The sequence below is a fragment of the Pelodiscus sinensis genome, chromosome 3, assembly GCF_049634645.1.
Source record: "Pelodiscus sinensis isolate JC-2024 chromosome 3, ASM4963464v1, whole genome shotgun sequence".
Taxonomy (NCBI): Eukaryota; Metazoa; Chordata; order Testudines; family Trionychidae; genus Pelodiscus; species Pelodiscus sinensis.
In genome coordinates, this window is record NC_134713.1 from 644,715 (window position 1) to 659,605 (window position 14,891).

Genomic DNA, 14,891 nt, shown 5'->3' on the forward strand with positions numbered 1-14,891 from the left:
GTGGTTTTTAGAGTATCCAGTGTGGTGCCACTGAAAGCAATAGGTGTCATGTTTTAAAAGGATCTCCAAAACCAATGCCTTCCTGGACATGTCTAGAGTAGGAATTAACTGGAAGTGGAATTTTCATGCTGAAAGAGCAGTTCTGAATACCTGATACAAGAATGAAAGAAAATTACACCGAGGAAATCTGTGAAGAAAAAAGCATGTTTTAAAATGACTTGCTATCTTAAAATCCTTGTGATACGTGTGCGCCTCCCAGAAAAGAAAATTCTAACTGCAGGTGGGAAGGAACCCCACATATTGATAGGGTAATTGGGGAGAATAGCTCTGAGCACCCAGTTCTTCCAGCTTCTGGTTCCGTCTTTTATTGTAATGTGTATCATTTTCATTTGACTCTTGTTAAAACGTTTGTGTATTTTAACTGTTCATCAAACTCTGTTCATTTTGATTAGTTATGGTTTTTGTTAACGCATTAATTATTTACTTTATATTTATTGCTTATGTTTTGTTTGCTTTCTTTGCCTTCATTATTACTAGGTTGCAATACAGACTGGACACTGCCAATCGGTTAGCTGATGAGCATGCATTGATAGCAACATATGTGAGCCGACTACAGAATGGTATACGGTTAGTGTTAGGAGAGCTTTCCTAGGGTGGGGGAGGGTGCCATTGTGCTGGGGTTTGGGATGGGGGAGAGGTGAAAGTCACCCCATGGCATAGGTCTATGTAAGGGCCTCCACACCACTTGCGCTTTTTATTAAGCGCTGACATGGCTCTTCGTATGGTAAGCAGGGCTTTTCGCACCCTTTATCCCAGAGTGAATTTTATTTAAACCAAAATTCTTTGGTGTGTTCAGAGCTTTTTTCAGGACTGTATGCAACTTTTGCTTGCTTTTTTTCAATTGTGAACTTCCTCCTGAAAATGTAGTAAAACCCGGCTACTTTCCTTACTGTAGACAATTTAGTGGCCATTCTAGGCAAACATGAACATGGTTTCAACGTTCTGGTCCGTGGACATTAAACCATTTGTTTAGATCTTAGTCACTGTTCTGATCAAGCCTGTGCGTGCCCCAGCAGATGTAGCTGGGACACGGCTGTATAGAAGCCTTCAAATCATTCTGAACCTGCACATGACGTATGGAACCTGTCATGGTCTCAGAACTCTAGTCCTTCATCTTTCCTCGCCCTGGGAGGGAAGAGCCTCTCTCTTCTCACTGTGCGCTTTTACCTTTCACAGCTGTAAATCTAGATTCATTACATAAAGAGAGGGCTGTAACATTCCCCCAAAGTCCTGATGCCTAGTCACACAGCGCATAGTCAACCTGTGGAACTTCTTGCCTGAGGAGGCTGTGAAGGCTAGGACTATAACAGGGTTTAAAATAGAACTAGATACATTCATGGAGGTTAAGTCCATTAATGGCTATTAGCAGGGCTTGCTGAACTGCAGCGAGTCCCGCTCGCCAGCCACGCTGCAGATCGCCGGAATCCGGCTCTTCTCATGGTGAGTAGATTACATAGTTTGTCGAGCCCTGGCTATTAGCCAGTATGGGTAAGGAACGGTGTCCCCAGCCTCTGTCTGTCAGAGGGTGCAGATGGGAGGCAGGAGAGAGATCGCTTGATCATTCCCTGTTCGGTTCATTCCCTCCGGGGCACCTGGCATTGGCCACTGTCAGCAGAGAGGACACTGGGTTCCATGGACCTTTGGTCTGACCCAGTACAGCCTTTCTTATGTTCTAATTCCTTCACCCTCCCTTAACTTAATTCAATACCACTTTGATTCCCTGGCCTGTAGGTCTTCCCCTCCTCGCTTTAGTGCCGAATGATGCATTTCCAGAGGCAGATGTGGGCTGGGGAGCAGAGCCCTAGAGAGTGTGCCTGCAGGCGTCTCATCAGCCTATCCTCGTGTGCCCACTAGCTCAGGTGATTGGGAGAGGGCCATGTGCCACCGTTCTTTCATTTAGTGATTTGTGTCCCACAGATGTGTGGGGAGCATGCTGTAGCTTTCCAAACCATTGAAAGAAGTCAGCCATTGCTCGGGAAAATCGAGTCACTCTTTTCTTGCAGCACCTGTTCACCCAGCAGCCAGGAATTCCTGGCTCCCCACATGAAAGGGGCGGTGCGGTTCTATCCGGTGAAGATGAAAAGAGGTGGCGGTGAGAGGCTGTCACGCTGACTGCACTGGGAGGCTCATACCATCGCTCAGACCTGCCACACCGCAATGTCTTGGAACACTTGCTCCAAGAGGGAGGATTTTGCTCCTTCCAAAATACACGGACAAGTTCTTTTAAAAATAAATACCTTCTAGTCTCGGTGTGGCTGGAAGAGCTGAGCAGAGGCAGTGCTCCTCCATGTCCCCAATGAAGCCTCCACCTCCATTAGCCAGGCTGTTGGTCTCATCTTCTTCTGCCTGAAATAAAATGCGGGGAGGAGGGGGTCTTCGCTGCACCATGAACAGTCATTGCTGAAGGGGGAGGTGGTCAGGACTCATATGTGCTCTGTGAGTAACCATAACGATGCCCTCTCGTCTTTTATAGACCTATAGAATTCAAGGCCAAAAGAGGCCTTTAGAGTTTCTCGTCTGGCCTCCGCTGTAGCACAGACCATTAAACTTCAGCCATGTGGAGTGCACTGATTTTTACTTGACTACGCCATGTCTTCTGGAGAGGCAATCCAGGCGTAGTTTGAAGCCATCAGTAGACAGAGAATTCACCACTCTCTTGGCGAGTTTGTTCCAGTAGATGATGACTCCCCCTGTTAATGTTTTAGCTGATTTCCAATTTTAAGTGGCTTGATGCCAGTTTCATTTGATTCCACTTGTTCTGCCTCACCCCTCACCCCCTCCCAGATCTGCCCTCCCCCCACTCAACATACCCAGACCCTCTGCCCCCTCTTACACCCACACCCCCTCCCAGATCTGGCCCCCCAATCCCCCCTACCCTAGGTCACTTCCCAAACCCCTGCCCTCGGTCACAACTGCCTGCCTCAGCCCAGCTCCCTCCCGACTCCAGTCTCCCTCCTGCACCCTAATCCCTTCCCGCAAGCTCCCTTCTGCACCCAGCCTCCCTTCCAGACCCCACACCTCCATTAATATCCTGGAATAGTGTGGCCCTTGACCACTTTCCAACGTCTTGGAGTGCCCCCCCCCATCAAAAATGATTGCCCACCCCTGCGCGCGGTCCACTGGGTCCAAGAGGCGCCCCGGACAAGACAGTATAAATCTTGTTTGTTGTATTTTCTGACTGGCCGCCACCCGTAAGTGTGCAACTTGGAATCAAACCAGGAGCCATAGGAGACACAAAAGGAAGATACTTGGACCAGCTGTCTTCACTCCACTTTCTATCATTTTTTTAAAAACATCACTGGGGGCTGTGCCCCCTGCTCGCCAACCCCCCTCTCTCTGGTGGCTCCCCTCCCCCCCATGAGGTTGAAGTGCCAACCAGCGCTGGCTTCCTGTGTGTGGGGGGGGTGAAATCCCTGAGGCTCCCTGCATGGTACCACTTCTCTGCCCCCTTCCCCCTCCCCCGGCAGGGGGTACAGCAGTGCAGGGACGCACTCCAAGGAGGCTTTTCCTGTTGCTCAGCACACTTTCAACCTGTGGAACTCCTTGCCAAAGGATGTGGTGAAGGCTAGAACTTTAACAGGGTTCAAAAGAGCTAGATAGATTCCTGGAGGTTAGGTCCATCAATGGCTATTGGCCAGGATGGGTAGGAATGGTGCCCCTGGCTTCTGTTTGTTGGGAAGTGGGTGACGGGAGGGATCACATGAGGATTCCCTGTTGTGTTCCTCCCTTCTGGTACACCTGGCACTGGCCACTGTCGGCAGACAGGACACTGAGCTAAATGGACCTTTGGTTTGACCCGGTCTGGCCGCTCTTATTCAATGGCACTTAGACCACTCACAGCAAGAGAGAAGAACAGGGGAGCTCTGCAGCCCAAGCTGGGAGGCAGCTGGCTTGATAGCTCAAGCTGTCGAGGCTCCAAAGGTCTCAGGTTCACATGAGCCCCGTGGTGGTACAGAGAGCCCCAATGGGTCCCCTGCAGCCCTCAGGCGGCAGTTGCCCACCACTGCTCCAGAAGGGGCTCCAAGAACATATTTCCCAAGTAGGAGAGAGCCAGCTCTCTGCCTGTTCCCTCAGAGGAGCTTTTCTGTTCTCCCGGCGGAGTATTTCTGTTTCTCATCTGTGTTGCTGCCCTCACACTCCAGTCTGTCTCGCTGGTTTCTGGTAGGACCTAACATTTCTCATTGATTCTGATGGTCTTTTCCATTGCTGCCTTTTGCAGCCTATTTCGTGTTTGGGATGCCCTCAAGCGTCTTACTCTTCAGGGGTCGGTGTTCCCTCTGAATTTTTCCGTCCATGTGTGGAATAGATTTTGTTAAGTGCAGCAAGGCAAGTGCAGAGGTGCACCACCAATAAATGTGCTGCCCGCTGCGGGCGGCTGTGAGTGCTTTGCTGATCAGCTGGGCAGCACCTGAATCTCCCCGGGGGGGCTGCCCAAGTGCTCGGCTTCCAGGGGAGACCGTGGCCCGCGCTCTCCGGTGTGTCCGAGTGGCAGCGAAGGGTGGTGTTTTGGGTCCCCAGCTGCGGCACCCTGACTTGGGGCTGCCTGGGCCCAGCATGAGTTAGAGCAGGACCGTGCTTGGACTTGTGCTGCTGGCACCAGGCGCTTGGTCCCAGGGAAGCTCAGTCGTTGCTTCCCAGCTCTTCCCTGACATACTCCTTCTCCCCCGTCCACGGGTGCCGTTCTCCTCCACGGGAGGCAGGCTCTGCCAGGCACCTCTGGCGGGTGTGTGTCCATGCTGCACGCTGAGCAGGGCACAGAGGCCCACAGCCTTCCAAGCAGGGGAACGATGCTGTTACATCCCTGCTTACTTGGAAGCACCTTTGCTTTTCCTGCAAACAGCCTGTGCAGGCCGGTGTGGTAGTGGGAGGGCTCACTCTTCTCTGCTTCGGCTGCGCTCACGTCCACACGTGCTGAGCTCTGGGAGCTTTGCTGCTCTGGTGCTGGGAGGGAGAGCCAAGAGCAAGACTGGGGGATTGGTTTCAGAGCGGGTTTTCTGTAGGACACAGGAGTCCAGTCTCTGGCGGTTCATGGATTGCTGTTCCACACCCTTAGATACAGCGCCTGTGTATTGCGCCAAAAGGTCATTTGTGTCTTGTGGGTGTGCGAGTGAGGCCTCAGCTCCGCTGGTTGCTAGGTGGGCGGCTAGGGTGTGAGGCAGGTTTGAACTCCAGAACCTTTCTGCATTCGTGAGCTCTGACCGTGGCAAGACTGCGTTCCTGAGGAAAGCGCGGCTTTCTCCTTGGCATTATCAATTTTGGAAGCATTTTAACACGAGAGAAAGCGTTCCAAGGACTGAGACACAGCTGAGATGCCAAATCGGGAGCAGTTGAACTGGTCCCCAACAGGGAGGTTGAACTGGTCCCCAACAGGTTTCTGTGCGTTACCATCCTGGTGTCTGACTTGTGTCCATTTATCCTGGCACAGAGACTGTCCAGTTTGGCCAATAGCCATGGCAGAGGGGCATTGCTGGCACTTGATGGCCTAGATCACGTTAGAGGACGTGCAGGTGTGTGAGCCCCAGTGTTGTGGCTCATGTGGTTAGGTCCTGTGGTGGTGTCGCTTGTGTAGACGTGTGGTCAGAGCTGGCACCAGGGTTTATCGCAGGGGTGGGTACCCAGGTGTATCTGAGTAGTATTTCCAGAGTGGTGTGACGTCCGTACCCCTCTGCACCTGTGGTCCTATGGCCCAATTCAGCACCTGCAGTTCAAGCTCTGAAAGTGCTGTCTCTGTGGCAGCTACAGCCGCTGCCAGCCAGGGAGCGAAGCACAAGTTCAGATCTCAGACTCGATTCCTCGCCTGCCTTGTCCATGTTACTTCCGCCACGCTGGCCTAAAAGCTGTGTCTCTGCATGTCGCGTTGTCTTGTTCCGTTCCAGAGCAAATTCTTCTTGAGTCAGCACGACTTACACAGCTTTTCTTTTTGGAAGCCTTTCTCAGTTTGCCATGTAGCGCTTACAAGCGCAGGGCCTTCCACCTTCCTTGTTCCATTGAATCACCTTTCATTTCGGGAATGAGCGTGGTCTATTCAGATGTCCTTGGGAAAACATTATGATGTTTAACAATCTTTTCCTCACGTTTTGGAAACGTTTTTGTTTAAAATGTTTAAAACTAGGCTGGGCACATCCCTGGGGGATGTAGGTTGGGAGATGGTTTCTAGATGGTTTCTAATGGGGGGGGGTTCATTTCACATTAATGTGATTCTACATAAGAATGCAGCCTTGTCTTTGATGGTGCAGTGTAGCTATGTGTATCGATGGGGCTGGGTTGACTTTCTGTTCCCTTGGCAGTGTCTTGGACAGCCCCAGCAGACTGGATGAGGAGCACAGACTGATCGCCCGATATGCTGCCAGGCTGGCTGCAGAAGCTGGAAATGCAGTAAGTAAATCCACAGACTCTCAGCTGGGTTTTCTCGGGCTCTTTCCTTACGAAGGAAAAAGTGCTTTGCTTAGCAGCTTAACATCGTACCAAATTGAGTCACACTCTTTTTTCTGCTCAGCTACTTAAAGTGAAGTATTGCCTCCCTCTCCGCTTCTTCCCTACTGTTTGTAACCTGAATACCAGCTTCCTACCCTTCCTGAGAAGAGGCGGGCAGCGTCCAGGATGGCAGCAGCTGTGATTACAAGCATGCCTGCCACACGAGAAGAGATTAAATACATTAGTGTAGAGAATGGTCAAATAGGTGGGACCATGTTAAAGGCATATCAAATCTCTCCTGCTACAGGGAACGTAAGTCGTCACTATTTACATTCTGACAGTCCATGAGAAAAGGGGGGAATCCAATGAATTAAAAATACAAAAAACTGAAATTGATAAAGGAAAAGCTTCTTTACACAGACAAAAGTGGCGAGGAGTCCTGTGGCACCTTATAGACTAACTTGAGTTAGTGTATAAGGTGCCACAGGACTCCTCGCCGCTTTTGCAGATTCAGACTAACACGGCTGCCCCTCTGATACTTTACACACACACAGAATTATAGACATGTAGGACCTGAAGGAACCTCAAGAGATTGTCTAATCCAGTCCCCTGCACTCAAGGCAGGACTCTGCAATGCCCACTGCTGACTGTATTATAGCACTTCAAGGAATCTGGTTGAGGATTTAGGAATGGGGCAAACCTGGGTGGTGGTGAGTGTTCAGATAAGAGAACCCAGAGAACCCCTGCTGCATGAGCATAAACTTCCCTGGGAATTCCCTCAGCATTTCCATCAGCTCCTGGACTCTCTTCTCCCTTCAGCTGAGCAGCCAGGAACTGTAGTTTCTGCAGCCTCGCCTGCTTGCTCCTGGCCGCTATGCCCTTTCCATCTGGAGAATGTGCAGAACTCAACATTGGGTGAGATTTCATAGATTCGCTGCTTCTACGGAGGCTAGTAGATATCTGGCTTTTTCTCCATTAGCTGATGCATTCCCATGGGAGGACTGTAGCATTTGTACTGAGAATCTTCTCCGGGAATTCAGCTGGGACCATCTGCTCTGAGCTACAGCCAGGCTCTCTCAAAGTGCCACCAGAATGCAAAAGTGGTTGTATGTCCTGTTTATACAGGCACCTCGCTCTATATCTCAGCGTCCACCCTGAATAGTAGATCTAAATGTTCCCTGCTAATGCAGCATTAATGATGCACTCTAAGGCCTGCTCCAACCAGCTCTGGGCTCCTTAGTGGGCAGTGGGTTGATGGACTCTTGCATTCGATGTGCCAGTAGCCCATCATGCCCCTGCAGCCCCATCTCGGACAGTATGACTACCCCATCGCCCTTGCAAGAATGTCCCCAAACAATCTTCAGCAGCACGACTGTCCATTCCAAGCCAGTGAACAGTATAAATTTCCTCTGCCACAGGGTAAGGAGGGTTGAGCAGTCTCTAGCAATGTGAATGCTTCTCACAACCATATGCACTGTACAGTGATCTGAATTCCTGACGGGGCTATGAGCAGACAGTTTCCTTTTGTAGAGCTTTAATAAAAAGAAATGTTTAAAATTCTAGAAATGGAAACATCAGCTCCCCATTATCCCTTTGATGGGGCTGTCAGGCAAATCTCTCTTTATTTGAATGTTCTGAAGTCATTCAATACACACCACTGCTGTAGTGACACAGTATTTCAGTGACTGTTCTCTGTTGGTGGGAACTGGGGAATTTCACAGTAATCTCTGTGTAAAACTTAAAGTTGCTGAGAGGCTTAATAATTTCTGTGTGTCAGTTTTCACCACAGAGAATACTGGGGAGATGTCTATCCCTGACCTATTCCAATTAAGGTGAGGTTCTCAGAGATTGGTGATGTCAGAAAACGATGTGCTGAAATAAATGGATGATTTAAAAACCAGGAAGTCATCCAGTCCAGGCGGTACCTATCCAAGGGTTCTGAAGGAGCTCAGGTATTAAGTGGCTTAGCTGGATAAAAGAGAACTGGTTGACAGGTTATTTTGACTTTCAAAAGGCCTTTGTTAAGGTCCCTTACAAAAGGCTACTAAAGAAGCTAAGTCACTGTGCGATGAGAGGTAAGTTGTTGTCATAGATCAAAAACTAGCGAAGAGATAGGAAACAGAGTAAGAATAAATGGTCAGTTTTCATTGAATCAAAAGGTGAACAGCCGGGAGCTTGCAGGTTCTTTACTAGGTCAGGTGTTACTAAATAAATGTAATTACCTGGAATAATGAAATAGTAAAACTTGCAGAAGACACAGAGGACCTTGACAGAATAGAGAATTAGTCTGAAAACGAGAAGATACAATTCAAGAAAAGCAAATGCAAAGTATTATGCTAACGAAGGACCAAAAAAAGAAAAAAAAATCTTCTATGGGGCTCCTCCGAGGCGCAAACAGCCCTGGTCTACACTAGGACTTTATTTCATCATAACCTCCCGTTAGGTGGAATTTATAAGCAGTGTCCCCAAACTACCAAGCCTGTTATTTCAAAATAACGGGCAGCTTAATTCAAAATCTGTACTCCTGCTTTTCATCAGAAGTAACGCTAATTTCAAATAGCGGTAGTGTGCACGCTCCGGTGCCACTATTTTGAAATAACTATTCTGCAGACTAATTTGAACGAATTACTCCCCAGTGCTTCCTGGGGCTCTAAGACGAGATAGCATGTCCCCATTAATGGAGCCTGCCTTGGACTAATTTTGAGACTTCCCCATGTGTGGCCACTCTAGTTCGATTTTGTTAAATCGGAAGTTAAGTCAAATTTAGTGATTTCAGAATCATTTCTTACTGTAGACACGTCCTCAGTTCGCTCAGGCTGCCTTTTTTAGAAGAGGTGGATAAATTGAAGGGAATCCAGCAGATAGCAACAAAAATGATAAAAGGTGTAGAAGACCTGACCTCTGAGGAAAGGGTAAAAAACTGGGCATGTTTAGTCATGAAGAAAGAAGCCTGAAGGAGGCCTGATAAGTCTTCAGATAGATTAAGAGCGGCTCCAAAGAGCACGGTAAATCCGTTGTTCTCCGTGTCGGTAAGAGGAGAAGTCAAGCCAAGGGAGACCTAGATTAGACAAAAGGAAAACGTCTCCAATGAAACGAGTAGTTCTCTTCTGGAATAGGCGTCCAAGGGAGGCTGTGTTCTCCCCATCACTGTATGTTTATAAACACAGGTCTTGTTTAGGGTTATCCTGTCTCCGCCCAGGCTGGATAACCTCGCACATTCCCTACGCTTCTATTAGTCTGTCAAGTTATTCAGGTCAGTCGAGGACTGTGAGGTGCTGCAGAGGGACCTGACCAAGCCAGGTAAACAGTCCACACTAGGGCAAATGCTGCCCAGCGTGGTTGTTCTGTGCAAAGCAGTGTGCAGCTGAACCCCTCGTGCAGAGCTCTACACTCACTGTGTCGGTGCAGGGAAAGGACCTCGGGGTCACTGGAGACCGCTCGGCGAAGGCCTCCGTTCAGTGTGCTGCTGCAGGCAGAGGAGGAGACGAGCTGTCAGGCCGAGTAGGGAATTGGAGTGAATGTGGACGCCGTGACGTGTGGGGGCGGGGGGGAGCGTGCGCTCATACCCCACACTGGAGGCACACCGGCCACTGTCTCTCAACGTAAAGAGTAAAGAATTGGATGGGGATCAGAGCACGCTGAAAGTGATTAGAAGCATGGAACCCTCTCGTATGAAGAGAGGCTGAAAAGTCTGGGACCGGCTACTTGAGAAATGACACACGAGAGAAGGAACATGAAAGGAGTCCAGACAATGAAGGAATGAATTTTGAATTTACTTAAAAAACGAGAGCTACTGGGCTTTTTCAGAGGCTAGTCAGATGGAAACCAAAGGAATGGTCACACGAGAGAAATGCCTGAAAGTTGCATGGACATTTTTTTTTAAATACCTAACACAAGTTCACACTGCATGTATGTCCCTCGGAAACTGGTCAGATGATCCAAAATGCCACCATGACCAAACAAAGTTAAAAGTAGCAGTTAGAGTAAAAAATCTTGGAAGTCAAATTCTACTGAGCAACATAAATGCTGGCAAGTCAATGGAAAGTGTCTGATTAGGCAGGCCCAAAAAACTGAAGAGCAACTAGCAAAAGTCACAAAAACTAAGAGCAAAAGAAATGTGAAGTGCATCAGAAGCAGGAAGTCCACCAAACAATTAGTGGAGCCACTGGACGGTCAAGAGGCTGCAGGAACACTTCAACAAAACAAGGCTGTTGAGCAGAAGGTAAAAGAATTCTTTGCATCAGTCTTCCCGGCAGCGGATGTGGGGGGGGGGGGGGATTTCCACACTTGGGACATTCTTTTTAGGTAACTTAACGGAGCAACTGTCCCAGATTGAGGAATCCGTTAGAGAAGGTTTTGGAACAAACTGATAAACTGAAGAGTAGTAAATGGCCAGGACTAGATGGCCTTCACCGAAGGGCTCTGAAGGAACGGCCATGTGAAATGGCAGCGCTCTTACCTACAGTATGTAACCTGTCGCTTCAGTGAGTGGATCTTCTCTCTTTGACAGCCGCAGTTTATTGGCTGGAATGCCGTGAGCACAGCTCCCGGCATGTCCTCCCCCAGTTGGGCGCACTCTGCTCCAGGTTTTATCCAAGTTGGCTCTGGAAATGTTTTGAGTAGATGACTCGTTGTTCTCAAGCCAGACTGCAGAAGACAAACCCTTTTTATTGGAACAGACTTCTCGGGGCAGCTGAGGCATTCTCTTCAGAACTGTGGAAGCTTTCCTATGGTCTAGAAGTGCTGGGTCCTGCCATGAGGGCAGGGGACTGGACTCGATGACTCTCGAGGCCCCTTCCAGTTCCAGTGTTCTAGGATTCCTCTTGCTCCCTCGAGCACAGGAAAGGGGAACAAGTGCCAGCCATGCCCGTCAGTGTAGGGGAGACGGCTTATTTCCTGCCACAGGGCTCCAGTGCTGCTTTACTGAGATATGCAGCCTCAGTACCCGTGAGCCCTGGCGCTGCTCTTGCTGCTGTTTGGGGGAGCTCCAAGCCCAGGCTAGGAGTAACTGGCACTCTTACACCACTGCGCCTTATTACCTTGGAACCAGCACTCCCTGGAACCAGGCGCTTGTGCGGCCGCTTGTGCGGAGAGATTCCAGTGCCAACCAGCGGATTAGCAGAGCGTCCCCAGCCAGGTTGTGTTTCTATTGATGGTGCACATTCACACATGCCTTGGTGCGCACACAAATTATTCTGCACATGGATGAAAAAAATCCACACGTGGATGGAAAAGATTTATAGGGAACATTGCTTGTGACAATGGTTTTCAGCCTGTTTAGCGTTGTTGAGAACCACAGTCCTCCCCCCTACAATGCCCAACTTCCCTGCCCAGAGTGCAGAGACAAATCCAGAGACCCCACAGTGCAGGACCACGCAGGAGCCAGCAACTAGACCCTGCCACACCAGGCAGTCTGGAGCGGCCAGGACCCCCAGCACCAGGCCAGGATCAGAGCATCCAGTACAGGCTAGAAGGAGGGCCAAGAGCAGAGCCCCACTTAAAACCAGGGTGTGCTACAGCACCGCAGAAAACCCCTCGTTCCCAGTGCCCCCCCAACCTCCCCACAGACCCGCTCTCCTGCCCCATGCAACACTCACCAGCCCTCTGCTGGCAGGGAGGCTGGTCATGGCTGCAAGATGCCATCTTGCTGGCCAGAATGAGTGCTGCTTGGGCAGGGGGGTGAGAACCACTGCCTTTCAAGTTCTAGCACTTCACCCTGCCTCTCTCTTCCCCATCCATAGCTCTGAGCACATGGAGACCCCCAGGACCAATTTACGCCATACGAGTTGGAAGCCAGTGGCCAATATGGGCTGCTGATGTCTGCCTCCTAAGGAATGGCTTCTCTCCCTGCCCCATGCCTACTCGAGCTGCTCTGTTAGGGGACATCGAGCTTAGAGGGGAAGCCTCTGAGAATCTGGATGCTTTGGGTCAGGATTTACAGAACTTTTGCAGGCATGTGATCCGGCACACCCCGGGGATGGAGTGTGTCTCTCTTACATGAAAGTGCTGGGTCTAAATGGGATTTGCACATGTGGATTCCATTGTCTACACATGCTGATGATAGTGTTTGGGAACTGCATGTGCAAATGTTTACATGCACTGGGGTGTGCGCTGACGGATGCATTTCCCTGCTCTTCAGTCACGTTCCAAAACGTGGATACGGCCCCTCTGGCTGAAGTAACGTGTGTGCCGAGGAATTACTTCAGTTGATTAGAATGCGGATAGTAGAAACTAGTCTGAAATCTCGAGTTTTCTAGACTAGACGGAGCAGATGACAACACTGTTTCAAACCACAAGCCTCATGTACATTCTAACATTCTGCTGTCTCTGGCCAACCATGGGATGCCTGCCTAGCACATGGAGAACTTGCTATAGCACCCGCCAGGGCGGGAAATGTTAGGGATTACTTTCCTCTTTGGTCAGTGACGGGTCAGGCTGAGGTGAAAACTTGCTACTCTACTGAGCCCCTAAGCAAAGCAACTGCCAAGGAAATTCCAGTTTCTGAGAACACTGCTGTTGCAGCCCCAGAAGAAAACTAAATGCCTGTGCTGTACACGTCCGTACGTAGAATTCCCATGTGTGTCCATGGCCAAGGGTGTCAGATGCTGCTTAGGGCACAGGCTCTGTCAGAGGGCGGGTTGATTTAACTAAATGCCTGTGCTGTACACGTCCGTACGTAGAATTCCCATGTGTGTCCATGGCCAAGGGTGTCAGATGCCGCTTGGGGCACAGGCTCTGTCAGAGGGCGGGTTGATTTAACTAAATGCCTGTGCTGTACACGTCCGTACGTAGAATTCCCATGTGTGTCCATGGCCAAGGGTGTCAGATGCTGCTTAGGGCACAGGCTCTGTCAGAGTGCGGGTTGATTTAACTAAATGCCTGTGCTGTACACGTCCGTACGTAGAATTCCCATGTGTGTCCATGGCCAAGGGTGTCAGATGCCGCTTGGGGCACAGGCTCTGTCAGAGTGCGGGTTGATTTAACTAAATGCCTGTGCTGTACACGTCCGTACGTAGAATTCCCATGTGTGTCCATGGCCAAGGGTGTCAGATGCCGCTTGGGGCACAGGCTCTGTCAGAGTGCGGGTTGATTTAACTAAATGCCTGTGCTGTACACGTCCGTACGTAGAATTCCCATGTGTGTCCATGGCCAAGGGTGTCAGATGCCGCTTGGGGCACAGGCTCTGTCAGAGTGCGGGTTGATTTAACTAAATGCCTGTGCTGTACACGTCCGTACGTAGAATTCCCATGTGTGTCCATGGCCAAGGGTGTCAGATGCCGCTTGGGGCACAGGCTCTGTCAGAGTGCGGGTTGATTTAACTAAATGCCACGCTGAAGGCAGGCAGCGCCACTCAGACAGTCTAGCTATTCCCAGGGACTCTCGCACAGTGGAAATGATGGAGAGAGAACCATCTCTCTGGAGAAGATAACGCCTTTCTGAGTGGCAGTCCGAATTCCCATTCTGCATACGGCATCTGGAGAGGGGTTTCCTCTTTTCCCTTATAACTAGTAGCCCATCTAACTTTATTGCATCAGTATTTGAGTCATGGTAGGTCTTTTCTGGTGTGGCCTTGCCTCTCTGTGAGCCCATTATTGACCCAGGAAAGGGTCTGTGGCAGGTCCCTGCATCCCTTTCCCCCACTTCAAAAAAGGCTGAGTGAAAATATTACGAGTTCCTTTGCACCCATTGTCCCCTTCCCCAGGGTCCCTCGGAGCATCAACTGCTGCCACTGGGAGAGGCAGGGGTAGTAGTCAGTGTTCCCAGTGGGCTCCTGACAGGTCTCCTGCTCCAGTGATGAGAAACTTTCAGCTCCGTGCTTTTGTTCTCCTGGCTCCCTGCTAACCTTGCATGTGGAGTTAACAGAGAGCCCCAATGACCCCAGATCAGATACGGATTGAAGGCACCAGGCCAGGCGGAGTACAGTAATAGTTGTCAGTGCACAGACTCACCACTGAGCCAGTACGCATTGTCGTACCTCCGTGTTCTATACTTCGGTGGTCTGAGCTGTCAGTGTCGGCGGCATCTGGTCAGGGTCGTCCTGGCGCGCTCCTGACAGGACCTCTACTCCGTCGGTGATCATAAACTTTCGGCTGCGTGCGTAACAATCGGTACTCACTTTATCTAGAGTGTTAGACCCCGTGCACTTGGGTCAACACAGGAGATCTCTGAGAGGCCCCGGAAACGACAGATGCAGGCAAGGTCTGAAATCAATCGAGCAGGTTTATTGTCAAATGCAAAGCTCTACCAGTTGGTAACAGAGATCAGTCCAGTGTTACCCACTGGGCATTATGGCCCACGTTGACAAGGTACCAACACTGGGCAGGCCTATTGCCATATATTAAATATTAACAGCAGTTAGTCAAAGTTAAGCTACTGTGCACTCTGTAAGTTTAGGCAATGACACCTGCCGTTCAGGC

At 50.0% G+C, this 14,891-nt stretch overlaps 1 protein-coding gene across 18 annotated transcripts in view; it reads left to right on the plus strand.

Annotated features, from left to right (window-relative positions):
- DTNB (dystrobrevin beta) overlaps positions 1-14,891 on the plus strand; it is a 318,597-nt gene that overhangs the window by 210,817 nt on the left and 92,889 nt on the right. For 12 of the 18 annotated variants that reach the window (XR_012902417.1, XR_012902418.1, XR_012902419.1 and 9 more), the window contains 2 exons: positions 538-627; positions 6,348-6,435. The exons of 2 other annotated variants lie outside the window; for them this stretch is intronic. Coding sequence is in view for 12 of the 16 variants with exons in the window: in XM_075923222.1 (XP_075779337.1) it covers positions 538-627; positions 6,348-6,435 (178 nt within the window). In the remaining 4 variants the exon portion in view is untranslated. Of the gene's footprint in view, positions 1-537; positions 628-2,063; positions 6,321-6,347; positions 6,436-14,891 lie in introns of those variants that run through there. 4 more of the 18 variants (XR_012902420.1, XM_075923214.1, XM_075923215.1 and 1 more) reach the window with 2 other exon arrangements.